General features: G+C 31.6%; 1 protein-coding gene across 2 annotated transcripts; it reads left to right on the top strand.

Annotated features, from left to right (window-relative positions):
* The first annotated feature begins 1248 nt into the window (after positions 1–1248).
* Positions 1249–13442, top strand: LOC106469471 (isocitrate dehydrogenase [NADP] cytoplasmic-like). 2 transcript variants are annotated; one of them, XM_013929967.2, is made up of 12 exons: positions 1249–1264; positions 1380–1419; positions 2998–3104; positions 4153–4239; positions 6205–6365; positions 6885–7031; positions 7574–7641; positions 8385–8453; positions 9424–9575; positions 11030–11170; positions 12166–12328; positions 12995–13442. In XM_013929967.2, the coding sequence occupies exons 1-12, from the start codon at positions 1249–1251 to the stop codon at positions 13074–13076; spliced, it is 1233 nt and encodes a 410-aa protein (XP_013785421.1). In that variant the 3' UTR covers positions 13077–13442. The 2 variants fall into 2 exon arrangements, with proteins under 2 accessions (XP_013785421.1, XP_022253714.1); XM_022398006.1 differs by lacking the exons at positions 1249–1264; positions 1380–1419 and adding an exon at positions 1591–1683 and having other exon boundaries at positions 12995–13280.
* Positions 13443–19386: the final 5944 nt, after the last annotated feature.

Raw genomic sequence — 19386 nt, 5'->3', positions numbered from 1 at the left:
CAATTAAATTACACACTCTCTGACTGCAGTTCAATTACTCACTACTTCCCCGTCGCTTCGTGGCCGGTCTTATATATGCAAGACTAACACATATCTAGTAAATGCTAGGGCATTCATGAAGGAACAGGATATTTCTAGAAACAGGTGGCGTGATAGTAGTCACGTGACCTTGCTGACGCAACACTAGGATGAGAATTGGATCAAAGGTCTTATTCGACTGCTGCAACTCCTAACAGACAAACTGTTTGCTGTGGTTCCTGCATCAGTTCTTGCCCCCCTCCGACGATAGTTCTTATAACTGCTGAAGAACTACAATGGCTGTTCAAGAATCTGATAATGGGAATTTCGAATTTCATTTCCAGCAATTGCAGCTAAGTAACCTTCTGCCTCCAATGGAATACGAACGGGACATTCAATTTAATTTTCATTGTTCACCTCTGCTCAGCCAATTAAAGAAGAGAACTTGTTCAAACTGTGGCATTTACCTTTCTTCTTAGGTAGCTCTGAGGAGCCACAAAGAGGTCCGTAAATTCCTAAGTTACTCTTTTTCTAAACCAGACAAAGACTGGGCCATGGAAGGAAAAGTTGGTGTTGAAGAAAGTGAACTTGTCTAGCTCAAGCAACTTTCTATGAGAAAATGACAGTCTTTCATGGAAACATTTTAAAAACATACCAAAAGATTTTTCGTTTTGCGATTGTGAATAATTTCTTGAAAGGGGTTGCTGATTTGGCGATCTTAATTCGCAGTTTTAGTTGTGTATAACTCAAGTTTTCGAATTGAATCATAACATTTGAAAACAAATAAGAATTAAGATGGCTAAAAAGGCGTCTTGTGAAAATTACACATAGTTTAACTAGTAATTATGTGGTCAACTAGTGGTCACAGCCGCCAGATGGCAATTCTGTATTTGGTCACTACTGATCATGACACATACATGGTTGGTCGAAAATGGGTAATAAGTTTTTTTTTTACCACGAGATACACCGAGAATCTTCCTGATCTTGAGCAAGGAGGTGACGCTACATCAGTAAAGCTATTAAAAGGCTGACTCATTGTAGGACTACAGGTGCTGCCCTCTGTTTTAGTAGTATTTCTTCTTCGTGTTCATTCCTCCGTTCTTTCGTTATTCACGTGGAACGGTAGAACAATTCCCTAACTATTATTTCCTTATTCCACGTTCGTGTAAAGCTAAACAGCCAAAAGGATCAATCTACGTTATTTTTCAAAAATTACAAGTCATTTTTGAAATGGGAAAAATAAAATGTAAGCTGTAAATTTTATTTTGGTTAAGAAACATTTGGTACTTCGTTATTCAGAATAATTTTACTTTACAGACATTTATAATTTCAAAACAATATACAGGTGTTTCTATTTACAGGTGGGCCAGTCGTCGAAATCAAAGGTGATGAAATGACAAGGTGAGAAATTTTCCTCTTACATATTCTTTAACCGTTCGTATATGTATATAAGGATGCAACTGCAGGAAGATAACTACTGTACTGATGCACTACCCATATATTTCATCTGACATTGTTAATGTTAATTTGTTATATAAAATACGTACAACTTACACTGTAGTAAATCGTGTGGTTATTATTATTAATGTTAAATGTTGACAATAACAGGAAACATGATAATTTGGACAACCATGATCTTTAGTTTTATCAAAAACGGTAAATTAGGTAGGTGGTAATAACTGATATAATTAATGGAGAAAAGGGAATTGTAGCTATTACCTTTTTTGTGTGTTAATTCTCGTAACATAATATATTTTTTTTTAACTTGTAAGGGATGTCTAGATATGGTGAGAAATTGTGGAAAGTTGTGAACAATAAAATTTTTGTTTCTTGGCAGTTTAATTTCAGATGTGAGTTTTAAATGTTTATATATTTTTAAAAATTACAAATGCCAGAATTAATATGAACTGGTTATGTATTATGTATAAAAATGCTAGATAACACAAGCTTTATATGTGGTAAAATATATTTAATCTTTGTTGTAAAGAGTAGAGGTAAGCTAAGAGAATGATTTCTGACTAATCATATGCGATACAAAGTGTGAAGCTAAACACAAGCACTTGAATTTGTTTTTTTATAGAAACTAAATAAAGGGGTTGGAATAAGGAGCTTATAATAGAAAGGATATTGGATGATCTGTTTGTTGTAGCTTGTTAGTTTTTAATAAGTTATTGTTACAAATGTTAACTTCAATGTACAGATAAAGGTAATTGTGACAAGCTTTGAAAATCAAGTATGATCAATTTGCAAAATGATTTCCAAAGGGACATGGTATATTCAGTTATTGTTGGTTGTTGTGAAAGAAATAAGCATAAGGCTGATGAAAGTTTTATTTATTTGAGGCATTATGAGAAATGTATTAAAGATCCTCTTTAACAGTGTCTTGCATTCATTTGGTTTCACTAACTATTATATAGGTAAGCATAATGTGCTAGAGAATAGAAGGAATTAAAAAGGGGGTCTCAAATTGTTCAGTTTAATCAGTAGTTTTGTATCCATGGCTTTAAAGTTCAGTAAAGTGAATTTAAGTACAGAAAATGTTGCATGTAAGTAAATTGGCAATGTTATTTTTCTTTACAGAGTATGGCTGATGTCAATGGGTTGTCTGGGCTTTGGTTATCCACATTTTTTTTGATATGTCCAATTTATGTTAAAATTGTAACTTTTTATAGGTAAATATTTGGTTAACGAGAGCATGGAAGAAACTCTGGCTGGTTGTCACCATTTCTTGTCCCTAACAATGTAATTCTTAGAAAAAGTTAAAACCCCATGTGCTTCTAAAACTTCTATGCATTTCTTAAACACATATCAAATACAGTTATATATAGATTTCCATGTTTAAAAATCTCATCCTGTAGTGTAATTCCTAAAATTGAATACAAGGTACATAAAAATATTCAAGTAACAAATTTTTTGTATACTTTGAACAGGTCATTACAGTAACTATGATGTAATTTTTTTTGTTGTTGTTGTCAACAGAATTATCTGGGAGCTTATAAAAAATAAGTTATTGTTTCCATTCTTGGACATGGAGATTCATTCATTTGATCTTGGGATTGAAAATCGAGATGCAACTGATGACCAAGGTAAATTATTGTTTTAAAATAACTGTTTTGAATTATAAATATATTTTTTTAAAAATCTAATTTAAATGCAGTATGTAAAAAGGTCAAAAGGCTGGAATTATTTCTAAGTTGAAGAACATTTAGATTAGCCAGTGAATGAAAGTGGAGTGATAGTGAGGTTAGCCCTGGTTTTTCATAAATCCTTGTTCCTACTGTTTATGTAGTATTATCAGTACTTTTAAATGGATATAGGTTTATTGATGACTTTTACTACAAATTATTGGATGCTGAATGAACTGTACAGTTATATTTTTGAGCCTAAATGAAAGAAAAAATGTGAGGTAGAAGACTTCATATTTAACAACTTTGAATATTTTAATATTAAAAAGAGGATTTATAATAATGTAAAGGACCAAAATTATCTTGTTCTGTTTGGTGTCTGAAAACCCAATCCGATCTGTTTTATTAAGATATATATATGTATAGTTAATATTTGATTTTAAAATCTGAGTATATAACTAATTGGTAAAGTGCTGTTATATGAATATTAATCCAGGTGTACTTTGAACCCAAACATTAGTGAGATGCTGGAGTTAGTAAGTAAAAAAATGTCAACTGGAACTAATTCTTTGTCAGAAGTACTCCTTTATTAGAATTATAAAATTGTCGAATGGTTTGTCTGATGGTATTATCTGTATTGTTATTCTAAATTTTAGTGGATAAGTACATATATGTAAAGAATTAATTTTATATGTTGAATGACCTTTTGTCACCAACCTCACTCTTGTCTTAATAAAGTATTTAAAATTTAAGGTAAAATTTATTGGTCTAAGTAAACATTTATAATTCCCATAAATCATTTAAAAGCTTTAAAATTGCAAATTGAAGGTTTATAAAGTTACAAGAGGAATATACTGTTATTATATTAAAGAACAGTTTAAACAAGCTAACAGTTGATTAAACAGATAATATACAATATTCTACAAAGTGAAAAAATCTCAATAGATGGTATATTTTTTCATGTTTAGTTCATAATAGATGATATTATATAATGCTTGTTGTGATTTAGTGACCATTGACTGTGCTCATGCAATACAAAAATACAGTGTTGGGATAAAGTGTGCCACTATTACTCCAGATGAAAATCGAGTAGAAGGTATGTTTTATTTTTTTATACTTAGATTATCACGTAATGTAAGTGGAAAAACAGTTTATTTTTAGTAATTGATCATTTTAAATGAGGATGATTGAGTGATTCTGCCTTTTTTCATTTACTTTATTAATCCAACATTTAAATTACATTAAAGTGTAATACACAAAAGTAACATGGGTAACAGCTTATTAAGTTTTAAGATAATTACTTCTTGAAGCTGCAAGATTTCTGTACTCTATTCATGTAATTTCTTATCACAAACTTGAACAATCTTTAAGTTGTAAAATTGTTTCTCGCAAATTATGAAAAAATTAATTAACAGAGAATTTAATTTATTTTAACAATAATACCAAATATCATATGTTGAACTTATAATGTTTTCAAACATGTTTCCAATGTTTTTTCTTTGTAATATGAAAACTAGAACAATTCATTTTGAATTAATAATAATCAGAAAAAAAATTCCTTTTTTATGTAAAAAGATATATATAATAATGTATTTGGTAAAATATAAAATAAAACATACTTCAGAAGCTTTAACATAGACCTTTTTGAAAAAAAAAATATAGTAAAGAAAGAGTACAAACATTAGCCAAGTATGACTATCTTTGGCTATTTAAGATTCATAAATTTCAGCAGAAGCTCAGATGAGTAATATCCTCTTCTTAAATTTAAATTTGGGTTTGATAACTTAGATTTAAGAAGCAACTGCCTCAAAGTAGTTGTTGAGACATGTATGTGAATAGGGTTGTAACAGGGCCTTGTAGTAATTTTTAAAAGTCACTAGCACATTCAGGGTAGTGACAATAATAGATCAGCAGTCCAGGGCTAGTTATACAGGATTTTGTTTTATTTGCTAATAGAACAAAGTGCACACAAAACATGAAAATTTCTTATGTTCTTGTATGTTTACTTTCAGAAATTAATTTGCAAAAGCGTTAAACCCAAGACTGTTATTGTTTCCATTGAAGTCATTAAAAAGAAAGCTACATCAAATTTTCAAATGCTAAATAAAACAAAATAGTCAACCTTTTAGTATAAGTTTTAACTCTTTAGTACAAGTTAATTGGTGTTACAGTTAAAGACCAAAATGCATTGCAAAAGCACTTTAAAGGTTAAGGGTGTGATTATAGTTGAAACGTCTTTAAAAAAAGTGTATAATGATCGAATGAAAAATAAAAACAAAGTTATTATTTTACTGTCAGAAAGTAAAATTAGAGACTGAAATTGTAATTGAACTATTTTCATTGAGACTTGTTGAGGCTTTAACCTGGTCATATATTTTAAAACTAAAGCTATGATATTTGCACACTGTATTTTGTTTTAAGGCTTAAAAGCTACAGATATCTCTTTTAGACCATTAAAATGTTCAAAATCTAAATATTATAAGTATAATGTACATGTGTCCAAAGACCCTTTGGTAAAATACTGTGATTGTAGGGTCTTTGAAACAATAAATTGAGCAATGTACCTTTTCTGATTTCAGAAATTAACAATTTGAGCATGCTGAGTGTTAGAAATTAATATCAGAGTTTTACTATGAAAAAGCAACAAATCACTTGTGAGTATATCCATACGTCAAAAATAAAACACATACTCAATATTAAGCTACTAGTCGAAATGCATTCCTTATTTGTTCCAGACTATTAGGATAGCTTTAATGTCGAGCCCTGAGTAAGTGCATTATCTATGTTATGATAATAACATAAATAAATTGGCTTTCCCATTTTGATGACATATTTTTTATATCGTATAATTCACACATCCATATATTTTTTTGTTTTACTTTATACTCCATATGTTATTACAGTAATTTGCTTATATATCTTACAGTTGTCTTTTACTGGAAAATAAATTTCTCCTGAAAGTTGGATGGGATAACTAAAGTTTATTTCCATGTTTTATGACAACTGTCTGTGAATCGTTAACTATATGTAACTTCAAGATTCAGTTTCATATTTCATGTAGAGTTCAAGTTAAAGAAAATGTGGAAGTCACCAAATGGAACAATTAGGAATATTCTAGGTGGAACAGTTTTTCGGGAAGCTATTATCTGTAAAAACATTCCTCGTTTAGTCCCAGGGTGGAAAAAACCCATTATTATTGGTCGTCATGCATATGGAGATCAAGTAAGAGATGGGTTTGTAATGAATTTTTTTATTTTGTTTGCTTGAAGATATATATCATGTTCTGTTTTGTTTCCAACTTTTTTTTAGTCTGTATTATATTATAAAGAACATGGTATAAGGCAAATGTTTTTGGTAATTGAATTTAATAAGGTGTATAGTGTCTTTCCAGTATTTAGGAAAGATACATATTACAATTAACATATTTTGTATATCAGAATAACCAGTTTAACTTTAATATTTATACAAGTAGAAACTTTGTGATGGAATACTTAAGAACTCAAATAAATTAAATGATTTTATTGTCCATCTCTTCTAACAAACAAAATTAAATAGTTTTTTTTTCAATTAAACTTTACAGATATCTTTGTTTAGGTTTCAAAGTATGCTATTTGTGCTTTACTACAAACAGTCTGATAGTAATTTGGTAGTTGTAACTTAAAACTATTTTATTCAGTGGCACTCTATAAACTTTGCTTTGGAAAAATCATGCTCTGGTATATTGGATCTTGTTTCTCTCAGTACAAGGCCACAGACTTTGTTGTCCCTGGAGTGGGAAAATTAGAAATAAAATTCACACCATCTGATGTAGGTGAACCCATTTGTCACACAGTATTTGATTTTCAAGATGGTGGAGGAGTAGCTCTTGCCATGTACAACACAGATAAGGTAAACTATGAGATATTAAGTAAAATCTAAACAATAAGCATAACTTAACTACATAATATGGATATATTAGAGTTGGCTACTTTTATAATTTAAAATTGTTAGAACATTAAAGGTTTTTTAGTGTAATTTAGGAATATTTTTATCGATAAAGTTCTTCTTTTATTCTAATTCTATAACAAATGCTATAAATTCTATAACAGTGAATGCATTTCAGTAACAACATACTAAAATTTTGGTGAATCTACTTATAAGTCAATTTAGTATATAATATTAAGCTTGTCTTACTAGCAGGTGAATTATGACTGTTCAAATCTTTGACAGAATCCTTGAACATGTTCCTTTGAAATAGTATTAAAATCCCTTTTGTTTACAGTTTTGTAGTATGCCTGTAATGTTTTGAATTATGATATGAATTTTTGATACTTATTTATTATTAATTTTGTGTAGTTTGGAAAAAATAATCACTGTTTTTAATTACAAATGTAATCTAATTTCTACAGACTTGTAATAATAATAACAATAGTTTTTCATCTGTTTACAAGTCAATAAGAGAATTTGCCCACAGTTCATTCAAGTTTGCACTAGAAAAAGGATATCCACTTTATCTGAGGTAAGTACAATTTATAGATTTTAAACGTTACAGTATTGCAATAAATTTGATTGAGGTGAATTAAAAACCAGCCCTAAATTTAATTGTTTTGATCCTCTTCAAATATTTTCCCCTGAAAATTATTGAATAGAATTTTAATTGGGTTGAAAATATTATTTGCAGTTGGTCACCTATTTCTTAAAAATGGGATGATTTGTATTGATATTAGGTGTATTGAAATATTTCATTACACTTGTTAACTTAGACCGATATTTGAATAACATTTTTTATCTCAGATTAATAATATTCATCCTGTAACTTTTATTTACATAGAGGTTATAAATAATTATTAATATTGGTTCTTATTTATTGTTTGGCACAGTTAGTGTTTCCATAAAATATGTTTTTTTTCAGCTTAATAATATTTAAAATGTAAACCTTATAAATAAATAAGTTCAGGTTTCTGTTGACTAGAATTTGATTTAATTTCTAACTTTTTAGAAACACTACAGCATTTTCTTATCATACTGGTACTGTATCTTAATTTACAATAATCTTAAGATGCAATTTCATATAAAATCCTATCACGTATATGCACTTAATTTTACATTCATCATAAAATAACAGCTTATTCATTTACAATTTAAGAATTTATGAACTATAATGAGTCTTATTTTATTTAGCATTGCTTTGAAACTAATTTTTATCTTAGTCTTTAAAGAGTATTAATATATACATTTCATTACTTTCTTTAAAAATATTAGTACAAAAAATACAATCTTAAAGAAGTATGATGGTCGTTTTCGTGACATTTTCCAAGAAATATATGAGAGGTAGGTGTAAATAACTTTTGAATTTGAATTGTATGTTGAGATTTCAATATGTGCATTAGATAAAGAATATTGCTTATGGATGTTTTAGGTTTATGAGATTGTAATAAAAATCACATAGTTGATAAATAAAGTTAACTTATATTTTGTGAATCTTACCCTAATTAGCTAAATGTTCACAGGGTTGGTCCAATTGACTGATCCTATATTAGAGAAGTATTTTTGATTATAATTCCAAATTTACAAAGTACATCTTAATGAAATTTGGCAAGCTTCTATTCAATACTAAAAGTCTGTTGTTCACAAGAAATCAGATATGTTACTAAAGATATGTCTGTGAAATTCCAAAGTCATTCTGCCAAGTTGGAGTACAAGGTGACGTCCATCATAAAGTTCTACGACCTCCTAATTGGGATATCTGAACTTTTCTCAGTTTCTCCTTGTATTGTATCAAGTATTTTCTTGCTTTAACACAAACTGTTGCAAAATCAGCAACATAAGAGTTAAGCCTAAATTACCAGGGAGATCCATAAGAACCCAACTGTTTTTTAAATACATTTCTTAATTTGCTTGTGGGTCCATGACTGTTGATTATAGGGTCTCATAACACTTGGGTCACACTCAAAAAAATTAAATAAAAATGTAATCATTATTGCAGTTAATCCCACTAATTACTGTTCATGTTTCCTTTATATTTTACATAGAAAAATGATTTTATCTAATTGTTTTAGTCAGTTCTTTGCATTAGATGTTTTAATATGCAAGAACATAAATATGATACACCATATATGTGGATCACAATTATATTCATTACACAGGTTTTAAGTAACGTATTTAGAAAAATGTTAAACTTTCATCATATTTTAAGTAAAACAGGTTATTACTGTAGTGGCAATACACATAAAAGCTAGTTATCCAAACTAAAAAAATGCTTTATCCTTTGTGTGATATTGTACTATGATGTTTAAACTAGAGACTACAGAAAGCAGTATGAAGTCAAGGGTTTATGGTATGAGCACCGGTTGATAGATGACATGGTAGCCCAAGCCCTGAAGTCTGAAGGAGGATTTGTTTGGGCATGTAAAAATTATGATGGGGACGTTCAGTCTGATTCAGTAGCTCAAGGTAAGTTATAAATATTGCAAATAGTAATCTACCACTAAAATTCAGAACTAATAAAGTGATTAGAAAAAAACAAACCTTCCAGTAATGAGGTAAAGTTGAACAAAACAAACACAAAAACACACTATTAATAAAAGGGTAATATGTCATAAACATAAACTGCATTGAGAAAGAATTATAAAAAAAATTCTTTTTATTTTTAGGATAGAGAAGTGAAAGTAACAACTATCTAGTTTTAAAAAAAGCCATAGATGTAATATATACTGCAGAAACATGACATTGCAGATAGAATGCTCTTCTTCAGATGCATAAAAACCACAAGGAACAAAATGTTAAATTCCATTATACTACACAACAATACCATGAACATTAGAATACATAATACTAATAGGCTTCATGGCCAGGTGGTTAGGGCACTCGACTTGCAATCTGAGAGTTGCGGGTTCGAATCCCTGTCCCACCAAACATGCTCATGTGACGGTCAATCTCACTATTTGTTGGTAAAAGAGTAGCCCAAGAGTTGGCGGTGGGTGGTGATGACTAGCTGCCTTCCCTCTTGTCTTACACTGCTAAATTAGGGATGGCTAGCCCTCATGTAGCTTTGCACGAAATTCAAAAATAAACAAACAAAACTAATAGGCTTATGGATATTAGTAGAGAATGTCTTATATTTTCACATTGTTGTTCAGTAAATGCAATAAAATCATCACATTTTGAAGAATGAGGCTGTCTTGTTGTCAATGGTGCCTAGCGATAACAAATTCTTACAAAGAAACTTAAAACACCAAATTGTTACTTAATGAAGAATAAAATTATCTCTTGTTGATTTGTTCTTAAGGTAGAATATAAAAAAGTATTTATTTCATCATTAAAGAGCCCTTTCTAATGTTAAATTTTTTACTGTTCAGTGATAACAATGGAATTGTTTCTTTGTTCAAAATGTTGCATAAAGTATGCCTGTAGGAGCAGGTTACTCGACTGATAGTTTGTAGTAAGTAGATAGATTAAAACTAGTATAAAATATTTAAGCAAGATATTTATTTTTGCTAAATCTAATGATGTTTATTAGAGAGAAATAGATATTTAAAATATTGTGTGTGTATATATACATTAATTATAAATAAGAAATTAATTAAACATGGTAAAAATTACAGAAGGATAAAATATTTCATTATTTCATATGTAGGTAAGTTGCTTCACTTTTATAATTTGTTGGGATATTTGATGGTAAATGGCTTGAAGAAAAAGTACTAAAGATATCATTTTGAAGAAACCTTTGCCCAGAGATTGTTATGTAATGTTATATAAATATATTTCCATTTCTTATTTCATATAAAATTGATTCATTTTCGTAAGTAGATTATTCACATGTTACTGTCAACTTTGAATATTTATTAACAATCTTACTAGAATTAGGATTTTGAAGACATGAAAGTTTACATGATTTCATTCTTCAGGTTATGGTTCTCTGGGCATGATGACAAGTGTACTGATGTGCCCTGATGGAAAGACCATTGAAGCTGAGGCTGCCCATGGTACAGTCACACGACATTATCGACTTCATCAGCAAGGAAAAGAAACATCCACCAATCCTATAGGTGAGAAGAAATGTGTCGTGCTTTTGTGTTTATAACCGAGTTGTGAAACATTAATTTGATTATTTACTCAATATGAAATGTGTACTGTTTGTTCTATTGAATAAAGAAAAAGCTGTGGATGACTTCACATTAGTTAATACAATGGACCAAACTAAAATTGACATTATATTATACTGGAAGGTTTAATTTTCAATATTCATAGTACTCCTAATCAGAAGCAATTCCCAAGATTCTGTATCAGTCGTCTAAAATATAAAGTGAAATTTACTTAATACTGATAAGTGTAAAAATGTTTAAATATTTATTTTTAGCAGACTTTCATATTCTGTGCTCAGGCAAGTTATACAAGGTCATCAGAACTACAATATGAAGAACTTTAACATTTGATAATAAAGAATATAAACCACTGCTACGGAAAAGATTTAAAATTGCATCCTAAGTATACTAGCTACAGTGTTCCTAAAATGTCAACAATTACCAGTTACCTAGAGACTTAGCAAGTTGTTTATAACTAGTCACCTATATAGGTTGTATCCTAATACTACAAGGACAACAACAAAACATATGGAAGGAAGGGAGTGACTGCTATTCAATATCTCTATAAAAAACCAGGATATTATCTTCCTTTTAATTCCAATACTTTTATCAAACTTTCAGAAGAATGACAGTTTTTGTCACCTTCATAAACCACCCCAGATTTCAACCTTTTTTTAAAACCATTTTACAGCTTTATAACAATATGCCATTCTTATTTTAGCTATATCAAAAAGTTCTATTTAGCTGACAGACTATTCCGTAATTACCGTGTTTTAAGAATTAAGTGGATATTTTTTGATTATATGTTACAAAAAATTTGAATCATTTAATCTTCACTTTACGAGAGTTTCCTACCTTGCATCTTTCTTCAAACTAGAGTTTCTCACAGTGTAAAGTTTTTAATTTTGCATTTCTGTTGATGTCAGTTAATATAATTGTACTTGGGTTTAATATTTCAGCATCTATCTTTGCCTGGACTCGGGGATTAGCTCACCGAGCGAAACTTGATAATAATAGTGACTTAGCAAAATTTGCTAACAGCCTTGAAAGTGTTTGTATAGAAACCATTGAGGCTGGTCACATGACCAAAGACCTGGCTATCTGCATCAAAGGACTCAACAGGTAAGCTCATATTAAGTTTTATAACTGAGAAGCTGAGGCTGTTCAATGACCAAGGGTCTTGTTCTGTCTCCAAGCTTGTTCCTTAACAGATATGAACAGTGAAACTCTTGTTAATAGAGTTCTTTTACAAAAAAAAATCAACCCATTAAACCTTCTGTTTAAAAACGTAAGGAACCTAACTCTATATTTCATGACTGTAAAATATTTTTCATATGCAAGGACTAGGCAAGGCCTAATGAGTTAGTGTGCTTGAATTGTGGATTCGAGGGTTCATGTCTCTTGCTACAAAAAGGCATTATTGCACTATAAAAATGATGGTCAAATAAGAGTAGCTTAACAATTGCTAGTAGGCTTACCTTAAGTGTATCAGTTACAATGTTAATAGCCCATGGTATCATATATATTATCAACACATTAATCTATTAAGTGCATAATGATTATTGACAGTCATGAATATATAATAATAGATTATCTGTGCTAGGATTGGTATACAAGTTTATCAAGATGTATATGTTACATATGACAGTTAAAGCAAAACAGCTTTAGATTCAATTTTCTCGTCGTGAGGTGAAGTTGTATCTTTCTGGCTAATATTCAAATTACTAATTACATAAAATATTTATTTCTCTATTTTTTTGTAATAACTTTCATGCTATTTTTTTACAGTGTTACTCAAAGTGATTATCTGAACACCTTTAAGTTTTTAGACAAGTTAGCAGAAAATTTGACCAAGAAGTTAGAGCACTGACTAGAATAAAGCCTTACAATGTGACTTCTAAACGGTGAAGTTGAACATCATTTGAAGTAATCAGTATTGACTTTGTTTACAAAGGAGTATTTCTTTAAACTTCGAAGGATTTGAATGTATACATTCCTTTAATCTCAACTAAAGCTTGATTTAACCAAGTGTAATATTTATATATATATATAATTATCAGTGATGGAAATCTAATTTCAAATGTACATTGTTCTATCTAATAATATTGCAAGCAAAATATTTTGGTTATTTTAAAAAATGGTGAAACATTTATGGTAAAAACGGGAGTCATTACTTTAGTTCTTTTTTTAACATGGGTATTTACATAAGATTAAATGTGATATTTTGAACATTGCAGGACTGTTTATATTTGTTGAATTCTTTCCTGTGTGAGCCTGGCTTCATTTACAGTCCTTGAAACAACATGTTTCAGCAGAAGTATTTATCATGGAATTTACGTAATTTTTACATCTGTGATTGTCAAACAACATCATCTTACTATGAAAGTGTGTTGACAAAAAACACTAAGCTCATTAACATCTTTTGAAACTATTACATATTTAATAACTAAATGGCTTGTTTACCAAAAGAAGCCATCTGCATAAAGAACAAAATTCTTACACAGCCTGTTATCAAAGAGAACAAAATGAACATTACTAATACTTACAACAAATATATTGTACATTCTCTAAGTGCAAAGCCTGAACCCGTGGCTGCTATCACAATGTTTATTTGTTTTGATAGTTTTTGTTGCTATTGAGTCATTGTAATTTGTTCACAGATATTTTGTTTGTATTAATATAAAGTTACACAACTGGCTACCATGTGAAATTTAATCTTGTATTTTAGTGTTGTCTGTTTTTTTGGGTCAAGTGTTTTGGAATTTCTAGTTGTTTTTTTTTCCTTTCTTAAAAGAAAAATAATATTACTCCAAGACTAGGGCTTCTGTTACCCTGACTTATAAGACTGCCCCACAATTGGGCATACTTTACATTCTTTAAATTTTGTTTGCTTAAAAAAGAAAGGCTATTTCCATCTGATCTGAATAAACAAGAAATGAATACTGTGGCTAATTCTGAAGAATTTCAAGACTTGACAGTCATGATTTTTCAGGTCCAATTGCCTCAACTGCACACCATCACTTTAACAGGAGGTTCAGATGCCTGGATCATAAAATATAGTCCCAGTTTTAATTATTGCTTGCCAGGTTGCTAATTGAACAACAGTCTGGATCGTGAGTCAGACACAGTGGATGCAAGTTCTGTTTTGGCTGATCCCACAACAAATGCAGAGCATTCAATGGCTGTAGCAGCTCTGGCTAGTTTTAATTAATGGAGCCTGAGTTGAGTCTGGTCACCAGCTTACATCTAGGAGGTAAAATAGTCATCATCTAGTACATAACCTCATATTTGTGTACATGTTTAAGCTCCTAGTGGACACTGGAGTATCCAAGAACATATTTGACATTTCTGTGAATCAGGTACTCAGAATGAAGACACAAATTTAACTAGCAAATATGTACTTCATTTTGGCAAATGCTAACAAGCCAGATATGAATGGAGAGGTTATCTCCAACATTGTCTTGACAATTTCACTTATCTCTGATCTTGTTTCAAAAATTGGTATCTTGGAAAAACAATACCCCATCATTACCTAGACACGGGGGTGTGTGTGTTCATTAAAACAATCAATGCACAGACTTTCTCGGAGCCCCATGAACATTGTCAGTACTGAGATAGAGTGAATGTTGAAGAACAGAATAATTCAACTATCAGAGAACACTTTTTTCCAGTAGTCATTGTTAGGATGAAAGAAGGAATGCCAAGGTTCTACATGGACTTCAGGCTGGTGGACTTAGTAAAACATTTTTCATTTGCTTCTGAAAACCTGGGAGTAGTATTTCTGTGTATCAAAGATGCAGGTTTAAAAGTGAAACCAGGGAAGAGGAATTTACTTATCACACAAAAGGCAAGAATAAAATGACCACTGTTTCTGCAAGGATCACCATGGTCAAATACTGGAATAATCCTGAGATCAAATAAATGTCTACATCTAAATTTTGTGTCACACTATGGATGTAGTTCATTTTTCCAACATTGTCTGCACTGACTAAACTTGTATGTACATTGGGTGGACACAAAAAGGTGAGCTTATCCTTGTTCAGGCTGTCCATTCAACCTAGATACTAATGCCAGTGATAATGGAAGTGTCACAACTACAGATAACAGCTGCTAAACTCTGATGCTGAGAGATTAAGGAACTGCTGTAATTTTCAAAACATTCTGCCATTATTTTGATGGTAAGAAGTTCACTATTCAAATAGTCCATGCATCACTGAAACTACTTATGGACTTCATAACTCTGACAGGTATGAGTGAGCATGTTATTTTTGCCAATTGGTGAGAAAAGATCCATGAATTTCCACTTCAGAGGTACGCAGCTGTACATTAAAAGATATTACAAAAAAGTGAAACTAATGTTCAAACCTGGCAACTGGATAAAGCTACTGTCATTGCCGCAGCAAGTAAACAACTCAGTTCTGACTGGACTGGTCTGTATCCTGTGTGTGGTCAGCCCATCTGGGTGACCTATGAGATGAGATTTTTATGACATGTGCAAGTGCACTGAATATGTGGATAAGTCAAGGCTCTCTCTGTAACTGGTTACTCCAGAAATCAGATGTGGATGAACAAGTTGACCTTGATAGTAAGAGCAGTATGTTGTATGATGAGGAAACATCAGTAGAGACTTGATTTGACTGCTATGATGAAATATGACATCAGGGGTGTTGTGCTGCCAGAGTTATGCTGCAGCACTGAAAATTGGACCTAGGTCCCAACACTTCAAAAAAAAAAATGTCTTTCATAACCAAAGTGTCAAAGAACACTGGTTATTTGTGATCTCTTGTGTTGAAATCTCTGCCCTCCAAGCACACATTCTATCACTGTCTCTTAGAAGCTGGTGTCTAGCAACCACGCTGGCTGAAAAGCAGTTGGCAAAGCATTAAAATGTGAATTTTGTTTTGTCATACAACTATGGTATTAAAACACTTGATAAACTTTTACAGTTATACTTTGTGTTTAAAATGTACACATTTTTGAAAGGCTTGTTTTTAGTTACACGTCTGACAGGTCTTCAGCACCACACCACTAACTGATATGGCTGTGGTTAACTGCTTGATCAGCAGTTAGAATGGAAAGGAGAGGTAGTAGTAACCCCCTTGCTTTCCAATCTATCAAGTGATGTTTAGTAACAAGACCTAAGTGTGGTGTCTTGCAATAGTATTTATCTAATGAGTTACAGTGATCACTAGATAAACACAGACAAGATATAAGGGTTTGTCAAGTAAGATCATAGCAGTTGGTTTTGACTACTTATGTCACTAGCAACTCTGATATTTCTTGGTGTTGAAAGGAGTGAAATCCTTGCTTTTTTGAGCACTTGATAGGGGCAGATCCAGACCTAAATACTGACCTTTTTCCTCACTGATACTTACAGACCATGTAAAAAGTCAAACATTTTCCTACATATCTATTCAACTATGAAAATGACTGTTACTAACAAATCGAAAACAACTCAAATGTTTATGTTTAGCACATTTACTTTAGTTTATTGAAACTATTTTAAATAAATGTATCTTGATTTCAATGGTTATAAGAACTTCTGGTTGTGACAAATACACATTTTAACCCATTGACTGCCGACTCACCGTATATAGTACGGTCCACTTCCAGCAGTTGAATGCGAGTGCGCTGTATACAGCGTAAAGCTCACAAACATTCTGTGCATGTTTAAAGTAGCTGCAGTCAAAGTGTTAAAGTTTATTTTACTGAATTCTACAAAATGATTACCATTCAAAAATTTAATTTTCTATAAAACAACAATGTAAACCTTGTTAAGTCTTGCAGCAAATTTTAGCAAGTAATCTTACATGTTAGAGGAAACAATTTGCTGTTGTGTTGTGGTGCGAAAGCATACCTATAGATGTTGTTGGTGTAGATTAGTTTCCTGAAGTGCCCCAAACTCAACATGAACTGTATAAGTCATGAACAAGTGTATGTCATTTTGCTATAAAATGCACATCTTAAAATGTATAACAGTGACTATTTCCAATAGATGTCACTACTGCTGTATATATATATAAAACAGGAAAATATTAGAAGTAAACATATCACAAACTAAGTGAACATCTAACTAAATTCTTTAGTCAGTATCTTAATGTTAGTAATTACCTTAATATTAAATCGTTAATTACACATCCCTAGATGAACTGCAATATTACATATCGGGAAGTGCAGTAATATCTAAACACAACACAAATCAAGAGCATTTGGACTTCGCTATATGGATGACAGTTACTCAGCTTTTTACTGGTGTTGTGAATTGATAAGGCTGGCTCTATTCCATGAACTCATTTACTTATGTAGTTGAATAAATAATCTCAGACTTACTCAACCAACTAGTGCTTTCCACATAACTGGTCATTCCCATTCAAACACAAGAGAGGTTGTAATCTTGAGTTATCACTAGACCTATCAATGGAGAACACTGCAGACAACTGTTGCACCAAGGCAGCGAGGTTCTTTACTTGGTTCAAAGCGTTCAAAGAGTCACAGTATCTCCAAATACACAAGTAGTATTCCCTGGTGTACTAAGGACCAAGTCCAGTGTATTTGTCAACATTTGCTATAGTGATGGAAACAGTGGATGCTGAAGGACAGAATCATACAACATTTAGAAAGTGTTTGGTCATAACTAGTGATGAACTTAGAAAGGATGAACTGTGTTGATTTTAGATGTGGTGACCCTAATTACTATTTTTTTTTGCTCTTGTGGACAAACAAATGTCTGGACACACTAGATGGTGCCTATTAGTTCAGCACTTTAGACCTGGATTCTAGTTCCTTCAAGCAAGCCTAACACTGCCATACAAACTCTGCATCATGCCATTTTGCCTGTGTAATGCGTATTACACTGAGAGGGCTACAACAGAAGAGATGCCTGACGTGTGGTCTGCATCTTAAAGCATACATGCCACAATTTCTACAAGAGTATGTGTGATGGATGACGTCTGTGTTAGTTGATGCAAGTGAATTCACACATCAGAAGCTACCATATAGCAAAAGAAATGCCATTACAAGTCAGTGAAAGAAAGAACATTTGAGAATGGAAATAAGGTATGGCTTTAGTATGGGCTTCCACCATGGAAGTAAATTGTTTCTGGCTATACTGGTCCTTATTTCCTTCTCCAAAAACTCAGTCCCTCAAACTATGAGTTCCAGCATTCACGTGGCATGCATAAATGCACTAAACACATTGATAAGCTGAAGCCATACATCATTGATGAATTTCTCACTAACTGGTTAAATCAGGAATCAAAGGTTGATACTGATGAATCAGAAGATAGCAACTGTTGTTTTGTTTAAAAGTACATTGAAACAAAATTTTTTTGTCATTCTCAGAACATATAATAAAAGTCCAATTAATAAATACTAAAAAAGCATAGTCTGTGAGAGATGAGCACGTCAACATGACAAGCTTTAATGCCATCTACCTATAATGCCTTTGTTAGACATGATTTATTTCTTCCTTATCAGACTACTGAATACAAGTACACTGCTTTTAACAGTTAAGCAATAATCCGAGTTTTCTATACTTCAAATACAAGGCACACACTTACTATGTCAATAGCATCTCTGATTTCACTTTAATAGAAACAAGCGTCAGGTAGCTGGTCTGATGTGAAATTTCAGTAGAATATAAAAGCGTAAAGAAGAAAAGAAAGCATGTTTTTAGCAGTTTGAATGACAGCAATATGTGTGTACGTGTAAATAGTTCTGATATTTTTATGAAGTTAAGAGCAACAAGTTAGCTTTAAGTCTGTTAAACACAAAAGATCATTGCAGAGTGATGAAAAGTGTCATAAAGCAAGGTTAACAGGATTTCAACTCGCTTTCAGATTAAATATGTAGTTGGCCAGAGAGAGAGCTGGACATGTGAACCACTGTTGACAATGCCTCCAAGTGACCACTATCTGACAATATGAGCTCAATACAATCAGCAGGACTCAGCTTCTCAGGTGAAATAACAGTTCAAAGCAGCAGTTGAATGATAAATCAGCATGTAAATCATAAGTAGGAAACAGGCTTCATAGGGTTGGTCTTTATGCTAGACCAGGGACTCTCAAACTGATGACTCACCTGAGTAGCCAGTCAATTTTCTGGGACCTATGTTAAACTGGGAAAGATGGGTTTATCCTTCTAATACACACACACACACATATATATATATATATACACAT

The sequence above is a fragment of the Limulus polyphemus genome, unplaced genomic scaffold (genome assembly GCF_000517525.1).
Source record: "Limulus polyphemus unplaced genomic scaffold, Limulus_polyphemus-2.1.2 Scaffold3504, whole genome shotgun sequence".
Classification (NCBI taxonomy): Eukaryota; Metazoa; Arthropoda; class Merostomata; order Xiphosura; family Limulidae; genus Limulus; species Limulus polyphemus.
This window is presented reverse-complemented; position numbering and strand designations above follow the sequence as displayed.